Genomic DNA, 18,837 nt, shown 5'->3' with positions numbered 1-18,837 from the left:
TCAGCTTCTGGTTCTGCGTATATTGCACGATAATGCGTGAGGTGTTTACAATGCTCATAACTGCTGTGGAAGCAGCAAAGAATCTTGTGGCACCTTATAGACTAACAGACGTTTTGCAGCATGAGCTTTTGTGGGTGAATACCCACTTCTTCGGATGCAAGTAGTGGAAATTTCCAGGGGCAGGTTTATATAGGCAAGCAAGAAGCAAGCTAGAGATAACGAGGTCAGTTCAACCAGGGAGGATGAGGCCCTGATCCAGCAGTTGAGTGAAAACCAAGGGAGGAGAAACTGTCTCTGTAGCTGGCAAGCCATTCACAGTCTTTGTTTAATCCTGAGCTGATGGTGTCAAATTTGCAGATGAACTGGAGCTCAGCAGTTTCTCTTTGAAGTCTGGTCCTGAAGTTTTTTTGCTGCAGGATGGCCACCTTAAGATCTGCTATGGTGTGGCCAGGGAGGTTGAAGTGTTCTCCTACAGGTTTTTGTATATTGCCATTCCTAATATCTGATTTGTGTCCATTTATCCTTTTCCGTAGAGACTGTCCAGTTTGGCCGATGTACATAGCAGAGGGGCATTGCTGGCATATGATGGCATATATTACATTGGTGGACGTGCAGGTGAATGAACCGGTGATGGTGTGGCTGATCTGGTTAGGTCCTGTGATGGTGTCATTTCAAACTATTTCAAATTTGATGACAATATATATCTCCAGATCAGTGGCACCGCTATGGGCACACGCATGGCCCCACAATATGCCAATATTTTTATGGCTGACCTGGAACAACGCTTCCTCAGCTCCCGTCCACTCACACCCCTTCTCTGCCTACGCTACATTGATGACATCTTCATCATCTGGACCCATGGGAAGGAGACTCTGGAAAAATTCCACCACGATTTCAACAGCTTCCACCCCACCATCAACCTCAGCCTGGACCAATCTACACGGGAGGTCCACTTCCTAGACACTACGGTGCAAATAATTGATGGTCACATTAATACCACCCTATACCGAAAACCTACTGACCGCTATGCCTACCTTCATGCCTCCAGCTTCCATCCCGGGCACACCACAAGATCCATTGTCTACAGCCAAGCACTGAGGTACAACCGCATCTGCTCTAACCCCTCAGACAGAGACCAACACCTACAAAATCTCCACCAAGCATTCTCAAAACTACAGTACCCGCACGAGGAAATAAGGAAACAGATCAACAGAGCCAGACATGTATCCAGAAGCCTCCTACTGCAAGACAAACCCAAGAAAGAAACCAACAGGACTCCACTGGCCATCACGTACAGTCCCCAGCTAAAACCCCTCCAGCGCATCATCAGGGATCTACAACCCATCCTGGACAATGACCTCACACTTTCACAGGCCTTGGGTGGCAGGCCAGTCCTCGCCCACAGACAACCTGCCAACCTGAAGTATATTCTCACCAGTAACTGCGCACCGCACCATAGTAACTCTAGCTCAGGAACCAATCCATGCAACAAACCTTGATGCCAACTCTGCCCACATATCTACACCAGCGACACCATCCCAGGACCTAACCAGATCAGCCACACCATCACCGGTTCATTCACCTGCACGTCCACCAATGTAATATATGCCATCATATGCCAGCAATGCTCCTCTGCTATGTACATCGGCCAAACTGGACAGTCTCTAAGGAAAAGGATAAATGGACACAAATCAGATATTAGGAATGGTAATATACAAAAACCTGTAGGAGAACACTTCAACCTCCCTGGCCACACAATAGCAGATCTTAAGGTGGCCATCCTGCAGCAAAAAAACTTCAGGACCAGACTTCAAAGAGAAACTGCTGAGCTCCAGTTCATCTGCAAATTTGACACCATCAGCTCAGGATTAAACAAAGACTGTGAATGGCTTGCCAGCTACAGAGAGAGTTTCTCCTCCCTTGGTTTTCACTCAACTGCTGGATCAGGGCCTCATCCTCCCTGGTTGAACTGACCTCGTTATCTCTAGCTTGCTTCTTGCTTGCCTATATAAACCTGCCCCTGGAAATTTCCACTACTTGCATCCGAAGAAGTGGGTATTCACCCACGAAAGCTCATGCTGCAAAACGTCTGTTAGTCTATAAGGTGCCACAGGATTCTTTGCTGCTTCTACAGAACCAGACTAACCCGGCTACCCCTCTGATACATAACTGCTGTGGTGAGCTGAACGGGCTCCATGCTTGCCGTGCTATGGCGTCTGGACTGAAAAAAGGCGCAAAACGATTGTCTGCAGTTGCTCTCATGGAGGGAGGGGTGACTGACGACTGTAGCTATCCCACAGTTCCCACAGTCTCTGCCAACCATTTGAATTCAGGGTTGAGCTCCTAATGCCTGTGGGTCAAAAACATTGTCATGGGTGGTTCTGGGTACATGTCATCAGCCCCGCCCCCCCTGTTTCTCGCCTTTTTTCCTGTGTTACCCCTGCGGGGGGGGGGAGGGGTGGAAAGCTGACGACATGTACCCAGAACCACCTGCGACAATGTTTTTGACCCATCAGGCATTGGGATCTGGATGGAGGGAGGTTACTAGTGGAGTTTCTCGGGGATCGGTTTTGGGACTTATCTTATTTAATCTTTTTATTACTGACTATGGCACAAAAAGTGGCAATGTGTTAATATAGTTTGCAGAGTTGGGAGGTATTGCCAATACAGAGGAGGACTGGAATATCATACAGAAAGATCTGGATGACCTTGTAAACTAGAGTAATAGGATGAAATTTAATAGTGAAAAGTGCAAGGTCATGCATTTAGGAATTAATAACATGAACTACTGTTATAAGCTGGGGAGGCATCAGTTGGAAGTAACAGAGGAGGAGAAGAACCTCGGAGTATTGGTTGATCACAGGATGACTATGAGCCACTAAAGTGATATGGCCATGAGAAAAAAGCTAATGCGGTCTTGGGATGCATCAGGCGAAGTATTTCCAGTAGAGATAAGGAGGTGTTAGTACCGTTATACAAGGCACTGGTGAGACCTCATCTGGAATACTGTGTGCAGTTCTGGTCTCCCATGTTTAAGAAGGATGAATTTAAACGAACAGGTTCAGAGAAGGACTACTAGGATGATCCGAGGAATGGAAAACCTGTCTTATGAAAGGAGACTCAAAGAGCTTGGCTTGTTTAACCTAACCAAAAGAAGGCCGAGGGGAGATATGATTGCTCTCTATAAATATATCAGGAATAAATACCAGGGAGGGAGAGGAATTATTTAATCTCAGTACCAGTGTGGACACAAGAACAAATGGATATAAGCTGGAAGTTTAGACTTGAAATTAGACAAAGGTTTCTAACCATCAGAGGAGTGAAGTTCTGGAACAGAACTGATCTGAGTTACCCAGAAAAGAATTCTCTGGAGTATCTGGCTGGTGAGTCTTGCTCACATGCTTGGGGTTTAGCTGATCGCCGTATTTGGGATTGGGAAGGAATTTTCCTCCAGGGCAGATTGGCAGAAGCCCGGGGTGGGGGTTCGCCTTCCTCTGCAGCGTGGGGCACAAGTCACTTGCTGGAAGATTCTCTGCACCTTGAAGTCTTTAAACCATGATTTGAGGACTTCAATGGCTCAGACACAGGTTTGATACAGGAATGGATGGGTGAGATTCTGTGGCCTGCATTGTGCAGGAGGTCAGACTAGATGATCATAATGGTCTCTTCTGACCTTAAAGTCTATGATTCTATAATAGCTTACTTTGACAGGGGAACAAGCCTTTGGATAGGGGGAAGTGGTAGTTGTGGTATATCTTGACTTTAGTAAGACTTTTGATACTGTCTCTCATGACCTTCTCATAAACAAACTAGGCAATACAACCTAAATGGAACTACTATATGGTGGGTACATAACTGGTTGGAAAACCGGTGCCAGGGAGTAGTTCACAGTCAAGCAGGAAGGGCATAGCAAGTGGGGTCCTGCAGGGATCAGTTCTGGGTTGGTTCTGTTCAATATCTTCATCAGTCATTTAGGTAATGGCAGAGAGAGTACACTTATAAAGTTTGCAGGCGATACCAAGCTGGGATGGGTTGCAAGTGCTTTGGAGGATAGGATTAAAATTCAAAATGAGCTGGAGAAACTGGAAAAATAGTCTGAAGTAAATAGGATGAAATTCAGTAAGGACAAATGCAAAGTATTCCAGTTAGGAAGGAACAATCAGTTGTACACCCACAAAATGGGAAATGACTGCCTAAGAAGGAGTACTGTGGAAAGGGATCTGGGAGTCATAGTTTATCACAAGCTGAACATTAGTTAACTGTGTAATGCTGTTGCAAAAACAGCAAACATCATTCTGGCATGTATTAGCAAGAGTGTTGTAAGCAAGACACAAGAAGTAATTATTCTGCTTTACTCCACACTGATTAGGCCTCAGCTGGAGTATTGTGTCCAGTTCTGTGTGTCACATTTTAGGAAAGATCTGGACAAATTGGAGGAAGTCCAGAGAAGAGCAATGAAAATGATTAAAGTCTAGAATTCATGACCTATGAGGGAAGATTGAAAAATTGGGTATGTTTAGTCTGGAGAAGAGAAGTATGGGCGGGGGGGAGAAGGGGCATAACAGATTTCAAGAACATAACAGATTATTACAAGGAGGAGGATGAAAAATTGTTCTCGTTAACTTCTGAGGATAGGAGAAGTAGTAATGGCCTTAAATTGCAGCAAGGGCAGTTTAGGTTGGAATTGAGGAAAAACTTCCTATCAGGGTAATTAAGCACTGGAATAAATTGCCTAGGGAGGTTGTGGAATCTCCATCATTAGAGATTTTGAATAGCAGGTTAGACAAACACCTGTCAGGGATGGTCCAGATAATACCTTTAGTATTATCTGCCTTTAGTGTAGGGTACTACACTACCTTTAGTGTAGGGTACTACACTAGAAGACCTCTTGAGATGCCTTCCAGTCCTATGATTCTATGTGATTAGGGAGTCATTGAGGCCCATCACCAGTCCAGTGGCCTTTTTGGAATCTGTGGGAATTCCCCCCGGTTTTTAGATCATAAATGAGGCCTTACTGCTGTGCGTCCTTTGGGAGGCATGGGAAATTTATTCACCAAGTGCTGCCGGTTCTGAGCAGCAAGAGGCAGTTCAACAGGATCCTGCTGGACAGCTAGTGGGGGAAGAGCACCCTCAGGCTGTGCTGGCTTCTTCATCCTCCTTTTCTCCGACAAGAATGTTTCCTCAGAAGGCATGTCACCCCACCCTCTTGTCCCTCGGCTGATTATAAAGTTCAACAGGACCTACTGAAAAGGGTAGCTTCAAGTTTATGGATCCAGGTGGAGAGAAGATTGAGTCCTCCTGCTTCCTTATTGATATTTTGTCCACCAGAGGGCCTCGATGGATGAGCCTTGCCTATTAATGAGGTAATTAAGTAGCCCATTAAGTCTCTCCGATCCTTTCTGCCACCTCAAAAAGGGCTGACCATAAATATTATGTTCCCTCCCGGGTGTTTGTATATCTGTACTCTCATTTTCTCCCAGGTACAGATGGGCCAGTGAATGGGAACAACAGCGCCAACAGATGGAAATCCCAAAATCAAAGGCTGCAAAAAATCTAGTTTTTTGTGATAGAAAAGTTTATTCTACTGAGGTGTTGCAACTCAGAATTGCCATGCAAAAAGCTCTTTGAGTATTTTATGATTGTAATGTTTGGGACTCCTGGTTAAAGTGTAGGGACATGTTGCCAGAGGATGCTAGACAGGAGTTCTCCACTTCAGTTTTATCTTGGTTGCCATTATTTTCTCTTGGTGTCCATGTTCTATGAGAAAGGGTTCCTCTATCGCACTTGATCTCAGATGAGTTCAAAACATATCTTATCTTCAGAGAAAAGTATTGTTCTCTCCCCAATCTTTCACCTTAATAAAGCTAGATCCCGGATGTAACTGCTGTCTATCAGTTGTCCTCACATACTGAAGACATACAACATTTCCACAATCTTAAATTAATTCTCAGATTTCCTTCATGACTTTCATATATTTATTTCACTCCCTCAGACCTCTGTCGGTAAATGTATAGTACTCCGTTATCTACTAGCCTTTTAAACTGAAAATAAGCCGTCTCTTCCTTTTATAAGTTTTCTGACTCTTCCTGTCCCCTCTCTCATATTTATTTTTAACTTTTATTTTTATCTTCATTTATTTGAAGTCTCCATTGTAGCATAAGAAAAATTATCTTGTTTGGTAATAGTGGAATAAAACAGGAGTGCTGCATTTAAAAAAAAACTTTGAAGTGGACATCATGAACTATCATACACACATCTTGTTTGATCTCCTTTTATGTATTGTTCTTCTTTGTATTTGTTCTTAAATGCTATTTAATTCTGGGTTCTTATGAGCTGTTTAATTCTGGGTTCTTATGTTGCTCAGAAACACAACAATTTAATGCTCTTTGTTTTCGTAGTTCCACATTTTAATGTGTTTTCAAGTGTGAATATATGTTTACTGAGGAATTAGTGGATGTTTGTAAAGTGCTTTGAAGATGGAAAGCTGCTGAAACTTCTTTTTCTTTTAGTTTCTTTAATCTTCAGGTAATGGTATAAAGAAAAAGGAAAAAAATGTTCTTTCTGCATGGGGAGAATTAGATCATAGATCGTAGAATATCAGGGTTGTAAGGGACCTCAGGAGGTCATCTAGTCCAACCTCTTGCTCAGAGCAGGACCAATCCCCAGACAGATTTTTGGTCCAGATCCCTAAATGGCTCCCTCAAGGATTGAATTCACACACCTGGGTTTAGTGAGCCAATGCTCAAACCACTGAGCTACATTCTGTAAGTTTAAAAACTTACATTGAATCCCTCACAGTCTTTTTCCCAAGTTGGTGTAAATTTCGATGTTTATGATTATTATAAGTAATCGCAGTGTAATATATATTCTATTTATAGGATTTTTTTTAACATGAGGACTAACAATGAAAATTTGATAGCTGTCTGTTGTCTTCTGTATGTCACCATTTTGATGTCACTCGAGCTATATTGTAGCGAAGTTTAATATATGCCCTTCTGCTTTGCTTTTATACAGTGTGTAAAAACCTGTACAGGAAAATATGCTCCTGTGGTGGAAGTTCCCCAGTTCTTCCACAGCCATCCTAGTGGCCCTGTTAGATTCCTTACTGAGGAGGAGATAGTCCACAAGTGTAAATAAATACATTGTGTAATCATTAGAAGCAGCAAAGAATCCTGTGGCACCTTATAGACTAACAGACGTTTTGCAGCATGAGCTTTTGTGGGTGAATACCCACTTCTTCGGATGCACCTTCGGTTGCATCCGAAGAAGTGGGTATTCACCCACGAAAGCTCATGCTGCAAAACGTCTGTTAGTCTATAAGGTGCCACAGGATTCTTTGCTGCTTCTACAGAACCAGACTAACACGGCTACCCCTCTGATACCTGGGTAATCATTGGCCATCTGCAGATTTTCTGATCTCTGTGATATCGTTACTACAATGATGAAAGAGCCACACAACAAGAGAAACTTTGAAAGGGCTTAATCTGTACACAATAAATGGAAATCTCAGCAGTGGTGAAGTGTTCTGGAAATGCAGGAGCTCCTGGTCAGCCTTTTGAAACAAATAGGGAGTTGATTTTGCTGAGGAGAGAAAATAGGAAAAACATTTGGCAAAATGCAATAAACTGAATTTTCTACACATTCAGCTTGATCAAAACCTCTTCTCTCTTTCAACTCTTTCATCTGTACATTTGTTGTACAGCGCCCCATGGCATGGTTTTATTATTAGTCATAGACACTGAGCTCAAAAAAGTAAAATCCATATGCAGGTAAGATAAGAAAACATTATTAATATACTCAGATTGTAAGAGCTGTGGGTAGGGACCATTTTTTATGTGTGTGTGTGTATGGTGCGCAGCACAGTGGGTCTTCTGTCCCTGATTAGGGCCTTTGGGTGCTAATTTACTAATTTTCAAAAGGAAAATGGCTTCAGCCGTCGAAAGACAGTGGCTTGGATCTTTCCAGCTCCTTGCTCTTCCATACCCAACCTGCGCTGCTTGTCGTCATAGCCAGAGATATAAGCAGACAGGCACATAGGGCTTCAGCTGTCTTTTATTGAAATAATAATACTCTGATTAGGTCAAGCTAGAAGATTATAATGTCTCTTCTGGCTTTAATACCTATAGAAATTCTGTAAATAACTCTTTCTTTATGAAGAGTATACTCTATAATAACCCAACCTGAATTTTGGATTTTTTTCCTCCAAATGAACACAGCTCCAGAAACCGAAGCAGCTAGAAGCTAGTCCAATGTGTTCATTTTCTAGTGAGAGATACTACTTGTATCTTCAGCTCATATGCCTGCGAGGGTGAGGGAGTGGGGGAGAGAGATTATTTTCTTTATCCCCTTGTAAGCAGGAGAAACGTGTCCTAACCGCTGGACCTGTTTAGGAAGTAGGAGACATGGGTTCAGTTGCCATCTCTGTCATAGATTTTCTGTGTGACCTTAGCCAAGTCACTTAGCCTCTCTGTGCCTCAGTTCCCCATCTGTAAAATGGAGATAATAATGCTTCACCTACCGAGATGTTGGGAATATGTATTTGAAAGATTATAAAGCACTTTGAGATCTAGCAGTGAAAAGCACTGCAGTATAATTAGTTATCAGAATTCCCTTTATCCAAAAATCCTAGTTATCTGAATCCACAGTGCGTCCCCCATGTAACCCTATGCTAATTAATCACTTGGTAATAACATCTCAATTAGCCTATTAGGGCCCGTGCGCTGTATTTGGCAGCAAGCTTCCCAGCCTTGGTCCACAGACTTGTGCTAGCAAGGCTCATGCTAGCACTCTAAAAATAATTGTGTACACAGTACTTTGACATTGCAGCTTGGGCTGGAGAACAGGCTCTCAAGCCTACCCCTTCCCAGGCCTCAGAGCCTGAGCTTCAGCCTGAGCTGCAATGTTTAAATAGCAGTTTTTAGAGTGCAAGCACAAGCCGAGTTGGGAGGCTCATTCCCAGATGAAGTGTACATATGCCCTTAGGGCAGGGGTGGGCAAACCTTTTGGCCCGAGGGCCACATCTGGGAATGGAAATGATATGATAGACTATGAATGCTCATGAAATTGGGGTTTGGGTGTGGGAAGAGGTGCGGGCTCCAGGGTGGGGCCATAAATGAGTTCAGGGTGCGAGAGGGGACTCTGGGGTGTGGGGTTGGGCTGGGAATGAGGGGTTTGAGATGTAGGAGGGTGCTCTGGGCTGGGACCAAGGGGTTCAGAGGGCTTGAGGGGGATCAGGGTTGGAGTAGGCAGTTGAGGCACTGGGGGTGGCTTAGGGGTGCAGGCTCCGGATGGCGCTTACTTCAAGTGGCTCCCGGAAGCAGCGGCATGTCGCTCCTACGGGGCCAAGCAGCACTGCTGCGCGCTGCCCCGTCTGCAGGTGCTGCCCCTGCACATCCCATTGCTGTGGTTTCCAGCCAATGGGAGCTGCCGGGGTGGCACTTGAGGCGGGGACAGCATGTGGAGCAGAGCCCCCGGGCTGCCTCTGCATGTAAGAGCTGGAGAGGGGACATACCACTTGTTCTGGGAGCCACACAGAGCGGCCCCCGACTCTGCAGCGGGAGTTTGAGGTCCGGATTAAAATGGCTGGTGGCTGGATGCGGCCTGCGGGCTGTAGTTTGTTCACCCCTGCCTTAGCGCCTATTAGCACTAATTTATGGGTTTGTATTTGTATAGGATCTTGAGCAGTTACCTGCAGTTACTGAGACATAATGTTCTTACAGCAGCTTTCTAGGTCTACATCAGTGAAACTGTAGTGCAAAATAGAACTTCTGTTTATCTGAACACATGGTTATCAGAGAGTTTTGGATGTCCCCCAGGGCAATCAGATAAATGGAAGCCTACTGTATATAAGAAATAGGCATTATTATATTTATTAAGGTAATAGGAAAATGCAGAGGAATAAAAGATGGCTGAAGGGTGCATGTCTTCTATCTATTATGTATACCAGGGGTCAGCAACTTCTGCATGCGGCTTGCCAGAGTAAGCACCCTGGCGGGCCAGGCCAGGCCAGTTTGTTTACCTGCCGCATCAGCAGGTTTGGCTGATCGCGGCTCCCACTGGCCGTGGTTCACCACCCCAGGCTAATGGGGGCAGTGGAAAGCGACGCAGGCGAGGGATGTGCTGGCTGTGGCTTCCCGCAGTCCCCATTGGCCTGGGATGGCAAACCATGGCCAGTGGGAGCTGCGATCGGCCGAACCTGCCGATGCGTCAGGTAAACAAACTGGCCCGGTCTGCCAGGGTGCTTACCTTGGCGAGCAGCATGCCAGAGGTTGCCGACCCCTGATGTATACTTTCAAGTTAGAAAAATAAGTTGGGGTGCGGGACTGAAGGAGGAATAAAAACTTGTCTCCTTCTTTGGGGTGATGTGTTGAACAGCTCACAAACCCATAATAGGAAAACAAGTCCCTGTTCTGAAGAGATTACAGTCTAAGGCCTGGTCTACGCTGGGGGTGGGTGAGGGGGATATCGATCTAAGATACGCAACTTCAGCTATGAGAATAGCGTAGCTGAAGTCAACGTATCTTAGATTGACTTACTTCGCGTACTCCTGGCGCGGGATCGATGGCCGCCACTCTCCCGTTGACTCCGCTTCCACCTTCCACCCTGGTGGAGTTCCAGAGTCGACGGGGAGTGCGTTCGGGGATCGATGTATCGCATCTAGACGAGACACGATACATCGATCCCCGATAGATTGATCACTACCTGCCGATCTGGTGGGTAGTGCAGACATACCCTGAGTAAACAAAACAGTGAGAGATGAAGGAAGGGATCCGAAGAAGGTAAGTTTGGCATGTGTTTTGATGGGTGTGCTCTTTTTAATAATTTTTTTAATGAAATTTTCTATTACATTTTTTCCACCTTGTGATAGCATGATAATCTTCATCACCTATGTGGAGTGGCTCACAACTGTGAGTGCTTACCTCAGGGCAGACTGTCAGAAAACAGAAATAATTAGACATGCGATAGCACATAGTAGACAGTGTTACAAAGGAAACATTTACCTTGCTGTGCTATAAAAACCTCTCGTTGTCTTATGTTCTAGAAAATTGTTGCAATTTCAGGATGATAAAATATATGTTACGATAAGATAAATCTTCCCCTTTAAAAGTTGAATATATAATAATTGGACATCAGTGAGGTATATGATGACTACAGAGGCTTACCTCTGATAGTCATCTAAGTAACTTGGAACAAAGGGCAGAATTATGAAGTAGGTCCTAATATAAAGAGGCACAAGTTTCAAATACATAAAGGAATGAATATTTTTTTCCTAGCATGTGAAATTGCACACAGATAAACAACGAGGAACATTGTTTCATTCTGTCATTGATAGTTTAGTGGATTTTATAAAGTATACAGTATTATGTATATAAGTGCATGTCAGTTTTTTAATCAAAATGATCTCTCCTGCTTCTGTCATCCAAAATAATTTCCTTTCCTAGTTGTTTATAGTTAGACTATAGGTGGCTGTATCTATGCATATTGACTTCCAGCCTCTGGTGATCCACTTTTTTTCTAATGGTAGGAATGTGAAATTGAATTTAATATTCCATTTAGTGGGAGGATACAAATCTTAATCTAATCTCTGACAAGAGAAGATAAACTTCCAGCTTCAAAGATGTTGGAAAGATGCTAGAAATATTTTCAAAAAGTTCTTGTTTTATATTAAATACTATAATACATACTATTCAGTGGTGATGTCTTGGGGTTAAATCCAGGAAATGTAAGACCCCAGAGTGAAAGTCGGCTGAGCAGCAGTATCATGGGCTCTATACTTAAGTGTTTACTTCTCTGTCTGAGTGATTTGCTACTTTCAAATGCTTCTCGATGAATCAGTCTTGAGGAGTGCTAGTAGCTTTTATTTTGATCAAACAAATCAGTAATTGTGTTTTTCACTGCAAGTGGGACTCCTATAGGAAGCAAATGATTTGGCAATTGCATATACTGAGTTATTTGGTATCTCATGTAATCCAGAAATGCTGCTGTTACTTGACAGTGTTCTAAAAAAGTATGTCAGATTTAACCGTAAGGGTACTTTTAGAAGTCTATATAATTATGGTCCTAAAATCTACACTTATGCTATATTCAGAATGCTGTCAGGGAGAAGTCATTTTATTTTTTCAGCAGTGGAGTTGTGTTTTTGAGCTACTGTTGACTGCCTTCCTGTTCCACCCATGTGACTTGCAAGGTCCTGGCTTCATTAATAATCAGATATGGAGGATGGTTCATATGGATGCTAGTAAATTCTGCTTTAGGTGATGAGTTACAACTTTTGATGGGTCTGTATATATTATATCATATAGACACAGAGACATTCATAATAACAAAGAAGTGTGGGGGGTAGGGAGCTGTATGATGAGTAGGTGGCATGCAAACTGCTGAGCAGATATAAGCCTCTCCTTTCATTGTATGGAGTGTTCTTTAATAATTACTAATCTCAGTGGAATAATCCAAGCACATCTGGTAGGGTGAAGGAGCTCCAATTAAACATTTTGAAATTTTTTTGAAAAATGAGAAGTTGTAGTAGCTCTTTTAGGGACAAATGCAGATACTGGCTTTTTTCGAGTGATGTCCCTGTTGTATTCCACTGAGGGGTTATGCACATGCACCATGTGCCCAGAGCCAGAGCTTTTGAAAATAGTACTGTTTGGCAGTCCACGCATGTGCCGCCATGTGCTTTTGCCTGAGGTGATAAAGAACGCAGTGGGCCGCTGGCATCTCCAGTTCCTTTTTACCACCACATGGTCCGAGTTGGAGCTTCTACTCTCCTATCATTCTTGTGATCCAATTTCCAAAATTTTACAACAATATCCTTAGTACCATCTGTACACCAATGCCCATCCCCTTTGAGGGCCACATCAAACTCTGCCACCATGGAAAGCCATAACAATGGACAAGTGGGTCCTAGATATTATCTAGGGTGGCTATGTCATAGAGTTTACAGTGGTGCCCCCATCTCGCCCTCTTCCTCAGTCCACATGCATGCAACACCTACACAATGACCTCTTCCACCTAGAGGTTGACTCCCTATTGCGGAGGGAAACTATGGAACTAATCCCAGTCCCCTTTCAGAGAACAGGGTTCTACTTGAGCTACTTCCTAGTCCTCCCCAAAAAATGGAGGATGGAAACTGATATTGCATCTTTGATGCCTCATCTGATCGATTTCCAGACCAAGATTCTTCATGGTCACACTTGCAACAATCATTCCCTCCCTAGAAAAAGGCATGTGGTTTATGGCTCTCGATATATACCTGATACACAGAAGGTTCCTGAGGTTCAAGGTGGAACCTCAACATTTTGAGTACAGGGTTCTACTGTTTGGACTTGCCACTGCCCCACGAGTATTCACAAAAGTTTCCTCAGTGGCAGCTTATCTCAGACGTCAGAGGATCCTCATTTTTCCCTATCTGGATGATTGGCTGATGGCATCACAGTCCAAAGAAGAGGCACAGGAATCGATGTCCCAACTGCTTCTACTCTTCTTCTCTCTGGGGGCCAACGTCAACATTGAATAATCAACTTTACACTGTAACACAATCCCTGGAGTTCATAGGAGCTTGCATAGATGAGACTTCCACACAAACATAGCTACCATGGGAAAGATTCCAGACAATAAGGGAACTAATTACTTTGGTGACTTCCAATCCTTCCTATGGCCAAAACATGCCTCGCTTTCTTGGAACATATGATGACCTGCACATAGATCACGCTCTTCGCTCACGTACATCTGCACCACCTTCAACTCTGGCTACAAAGGGTTTACTCTTCCATGCATCAACCTATTCACACTCTGGTCTGCATGCCACCAGAATTCTCTCCTCATTACAATGGTGGATGAACCCACTATGAGTCTCCTCGGGAAGGACCTTCCTCCTATCCTCAACCACCATGACTATCATAATGGATACATCCCTCATAGGCTGGGGTGCCCACATGGGTGACTGCATGACACAAGGCACCTGAACAATATAGGGGGTCCAGATGCACATAAATATATTGGAACTCTGGGCAGTACGCAAAGTTTGCCAGGCGTTTTTACCAGCCATCCAGGATTGACATGTACTTGTCATATCAAACAACACAGTCTTCTATATAAACAAGCAAGGGGGAACGAAATCCCAAGCTCTGTGTATGGAAGCTATATGCCTGTGGGAATGGTGCATTGCGCACTACATTCTTTTGACAGCAACCTAACTGATGGGCACCCAGAATGTGATTGCTGATGCTCTCCCAGAAACTTTGCAACCCACCAGAAATGGAAATTGCATGACTCTGTAATCGCGGACATCTTTGGCCGCTGGGACCCCAGCAAGTGATCTTTTCACATCCCACAACAACATCAAATACATCCAGTATTGTTCAAGGGGAGGAATTGGAGCCCAATCACAGGGGGATGCCCTAGTCATCGATTGGTCAGACAGCATGAACTCTGCCTTCCTCTCCTTAACCCTCCTAGCATGAGTAATCCATAAGATCAGATGAGAGAAAGCAACAACCATCCTGATCTCCCTCTTCTGGCCGTGCCAATTTTACCTCCTGTTTCTCCTCTGCATTTCAAAGCACCCTTCACTCATGCTTTGAATGTTCCCAGAGCTACTGACTCAACACAATAGCATATTCAGACTCCCCAACCTGCACACTGTTCAACTGGTGGCTTGGTTTTTGGATGGACATCGCCACTAGCTCAGGAGTGCTCTTTGTGAGATGTCCTTTCAAGTAGCAGGAAAGATTCCACAAGATGCTTGTATTGAGCCAAATGGACGCGTTTCACTTCTTGGGCTTCATGACAAGGCCTTGTCTCCAAAGTGGCATTCCACTACTCTTGGAGTATTTACTCTTTCTGAAGGACTCAGGGCTGGCCCTCAATTTCATCAAGGTGCAATCAGCTGCCATTAGCACTTTTCACCCACCGGTAGATGGCCAATTAATTTTTGAACACCCCCTTCTTGTATGATCGTGAAAGGGTCTTTTTTGAAAATACCCTCCCGTTTAGCCTATGGGATCTTAAGCTGGTCCTCACCTCATTGACAGCCACCACCTTTGAACCTATGTTCTCCTGCTTGCTATCTCTCTTTTATGAATGTCACTTTCCTCATCACCATTATGCTGTCTAGGAAGATTGGTGAACTGGGAGCCATGGTTGCTAATCCTCTCTTAATGACTTTAAATAAAGACAAGGTCTCTCTCTGCCTTCACCCCAGGTTCCTACCCCAGGTGATTTCCCAATTCCACTTCTATCAAGCCATACATTTACCTACCTCTGAACAGTACTACTTTCAAAAGCTCCGGCTCCTGATGCATGGTGAATGCACAGAACCCCTCAGTGGAATACAGATAGAGACCACACATCTCAAAGAATATCCAGATACAGATAAGCAACTTTGTTTTAAAAATAATTGTATGTGTTGTCAGTTTGGTATTCCATATATGCAGGACGGAGTTACATCAATATCCAAAGTAAGTTACATAATGAAGTAGATATATTTCTTCCAATATTCTACCCATTACAGTAGCCAATATTGCATACATCAGATGAGAGTCAGAGTCCTATATTTAACTTAATTGTGAAGTTATTTACCATTGGTGTGGTATTTCTTTTTGTTCCCAGAAGGTCATCTTAATCAGAAGTAATTATAGTATTTATAGTCCTTGTAATTGTATCTTTGCTAGTGTAACCACATGAACTATTTTTATTCCTATAAATGAATAGTCCTTTTGTGAATTTCACTACATTTATTTACTTTAGTGATATATCTTGGATCAGTTTTTTTCACAGTCACTTCTTATTGCCCTGATTTATTAGAGCACTGAAACAAGTGCTTAACATTTAGCATGTTCTTTAGTGCTTTCATGAATAGGAATGCTTTCCTGAATCAAGCCCATAAGAATAAGGGGAAAATGGCTAATTCCTATTCCTTGATATTGTGTTAGCCCTATTAAAACCACTGTTGCAATTCACCCCAGAAGTGGCTGAATTGCTCTGAGGATGAAATTAAATATTTTATATAGATTATAATTTTTAGACACTCATGAAAGGCCCCATATAAATCACTTTTATGCAAGATACTATGTAATTTTCTTTTTACTGTTTTAAATTATATTAGTCTTATGGCTTTCAAAGCCTTGTTATTTTTGTGTTCTTGGAAAGGGCATATAGGAATGTCCAGTTATGTTAGATATTATGTTCATGAGAGCATAGTGTTAACATCTATATAGGTACTGTTTATTGGTATATGTCTATTATTTCTTTTCATGTTTGTCCTTTTCAAAGTAAGTAGTCTTTTAAATCTCTCAGTTTATGAAAACAGTTCTTTTCCTGAAATCTTTTATACATTTGCCCCTTTTCTGGAGCTTTCTTGTTTCTGCTAAGTTTGCAGCTGAGTATGTTCAAGCCTCTGCTGTAATTTATTTGGAAGTAGAGAGACGGTGGGGCTGTATAAGGCTATGTCTACACTTAAAATGCGACAGGGCTTCAGTGTAGACACTCACTACATTGTCAGTAGGGATTTCCCCATCACTGTAGGTAATCCATCTCCCTGAAAGGCAGAGGTAGCTAGGTCAGTGGAAGAATTTGTCCATCAACCTAATGCTGTCTGCAACAAGGGTTAGGTCAGCATAGCTGTATCTCTCAAAACTGTGGATTTTTCAAACCCTTGAGAGATGTAGCTGTGCTGATGTAACTTTTTCTGTGTAGACTAGCCCTATTACTTTGCGCACAGTAATGTCTTCCACTCAAGGATCTCAAAGCACTTTATACATGTTAACTCGCAAACTCAATGAGGTAGATAGTATTTTCATTTTAATGATAGGCAAACTGAAATACAAAGAAGTTATGACTTCTCCAAGTTTATATGGTGAGGCTAGGTCTACACCAGGGGTCGGCAACCTCTGGCACATGGCTCGCCAGGGTAAGCACCCTGGTGGGCCGGGCCAGTTGGTTTAACGTTGGCAGGTTTGGCCGATCGTGGCTCCCACTGGCTGCGGTTCGCTTTCCTAGGCCAATGGGGGCGTCGGGAAGCCGTGGCCAGCACATCCCTTGCCTGCGCTGCTTTCTGCCACCCCAATTGGCCTGGGACAGCGAACTGCGGCCAGTGGGAGCCGCGATTGGCCAAACCTGCCGATGTGGCAGGTAAACAAACTGGCCTGGCCCACCAGGACGCTTACCCTAGCTGAGTGTCTTAATCATCAGGCTATAGAGTTGTTCTCACTGTCTGTTTTTGGCCGAGTGAATATTTAAGTATTTATACAAAGTGGAATAGCGTCAACAGAATGGCCCTGATCCTTCTGTACAAAAGTACATTGTCAGAACTAAATTAATAATTATACTAATAAATTCTTATTCTTAATTTAAGTGTTAGAATCATAGTTTTTAAGGCCAGAAGGGACCACAAGATCATGTAGTTTGACCTCCTGCATAGGACAGGACACCAAAATCACCCAGAACCCCACACTAAACTCAGCAACCTAAATTAGATCAAAGTAGTATAGTAGTGATTATAGTACTGATTTCTAAATAATTTTTTTGAATTAATGAAAGTGAAATAACTGACTGCTTCAGATTACATAATTTCATATTCTTTCATTAACATTTGGTGTTTACTCTAAAAACATCTACAAACTGCTCAGTTTGTATTAATTTATTGTTCTAGCTAATGTACAGAAAATAGTTATCAAGAATGTAATTTTTCTGTTACTAAACATCCTGACACTGCTAGTTGGTGCAGTAAAATAAATACCCTTTCCAGCAAGCGTTCTCTGTTCAGTTAGACAACTTTTTCTTTTTAGATGGCATGCTGAAGATCAGCTAATGTATGCATACCTTGGAAGCTGCGTTAGTGTCAATTTGTATTTCCCACTGGAGTCTTTCCTTCCTGAAATTAGGTGTGGGTTGGTGTTGAACTTAAGGGTGAAGAGGTGGTAAGTTAGATATCTGGTATGATTATGTTTTCATAAATCTACATCAGAGGGCTAGCAGAGAGGTATATCAGCTGCCACTCATTTCATATTCTTGTTTCATCTCTCTGTTTTAGGATATAGTGCACAGGTTGCTACTAAATGACTAGCTAATTCTTATGTTGTGAAGGACTTTGCTTTTGAAAAAACTTACCTTATCTAAATGATATTGATATTAAAGGGCCTTTCCTGTTTGAGATTCATTACTCAAGCTTAATGCTTGATAAAAGGCATAAAGCAAACATTTTTATAGTGTTCAGGAATTTTTTATCTTGCTATTTCCATTAACTTCCCAAAATACCGAGACGTTTGTCAGATAACCTTGGCATGTTTTCATTTGCAACTTGTTAATCAAAAGCTGTTTTTTAAATTTTACAGAGTTTATCAAAACACAATAGAAGTAACATTGGAACAGAAGGTGGACCACCCCCTTTTGTGCCTTTTGGGCAGGTATAGTAGCTATTTTTTTACTTTTGACCTTGGTATAGATGTAATCAGGATTAATATTTTGTAAAATAATTTAAAACGATGGCTAGAAGTTCTGTTATTAGAATGGATAAAGTGAATATTTCCCTATATAATAGGAAGTGTGAAATCTTCATTTTAATGCATTCTTTTTTTATGTTTCTATAGAACATACTTTTTTACATTTTTTCAGAATGTCAGTTAAATGTTCATCACTATGCCAAATTGATACTTTAGATAATTGGGAACTTTGCTGACTCCAACACCTCATAGATTTCAAATCATGATCAAAATTGTCTCTTTACAATTAAAAAAATAAATAAAATCCCCAAACACCCTGAAAATAACTTAAAATGCAATCTAATGGCTAATGAAAGTGTGTGTGAGGGAAAGAGAGATTACTTTTCAGTATATTTGA

The 18,837-nt window shown here is 42.5% G+C and overlaps 1 protein-coding gene across 2 annotated transcripts in view; it reads left to right on the top strand.

Annotated features, from left to right (window-relative positions):
• Positions 1–18,837, top strand: part of TDRD3 (tudor domain containing 3) — a 271,154-nt gene that overhangs the window by 153,705 nt on the left and 98,612 nt on the right. For both annotated transcript variants that reach the window (XM_045012123.1, XM_045012124.1), the window contains one exon: positions 18,333–18,404. In XM_045012123.1, the coding sequence (XP_044868058.1) occupies positions 18,333–18,404 (72 nt within the window). The remainder of the gene's footprint in view (positions 1–18,332; positions 18,405–18,837) is intronic.

Source organism: Mauremys mutica, chromosome 1 (assembly GCF_020497125.1).
Source record: "Mauremys mutica isolate MM-2020 ecotype Southern chromosome 1, ASM2049712v1, whole genome shotgun sequence".
Taxonomy (NCBI): Eukaryota; Metazoa; Chordata; order Testudines; family Geoemydidae; genus Mauremys; species Mauremys mutica.
Note: the sequence above shows the minus strand (reverse complement) of the source record. Positions and strands in the feature narration are given on the sequence as shown.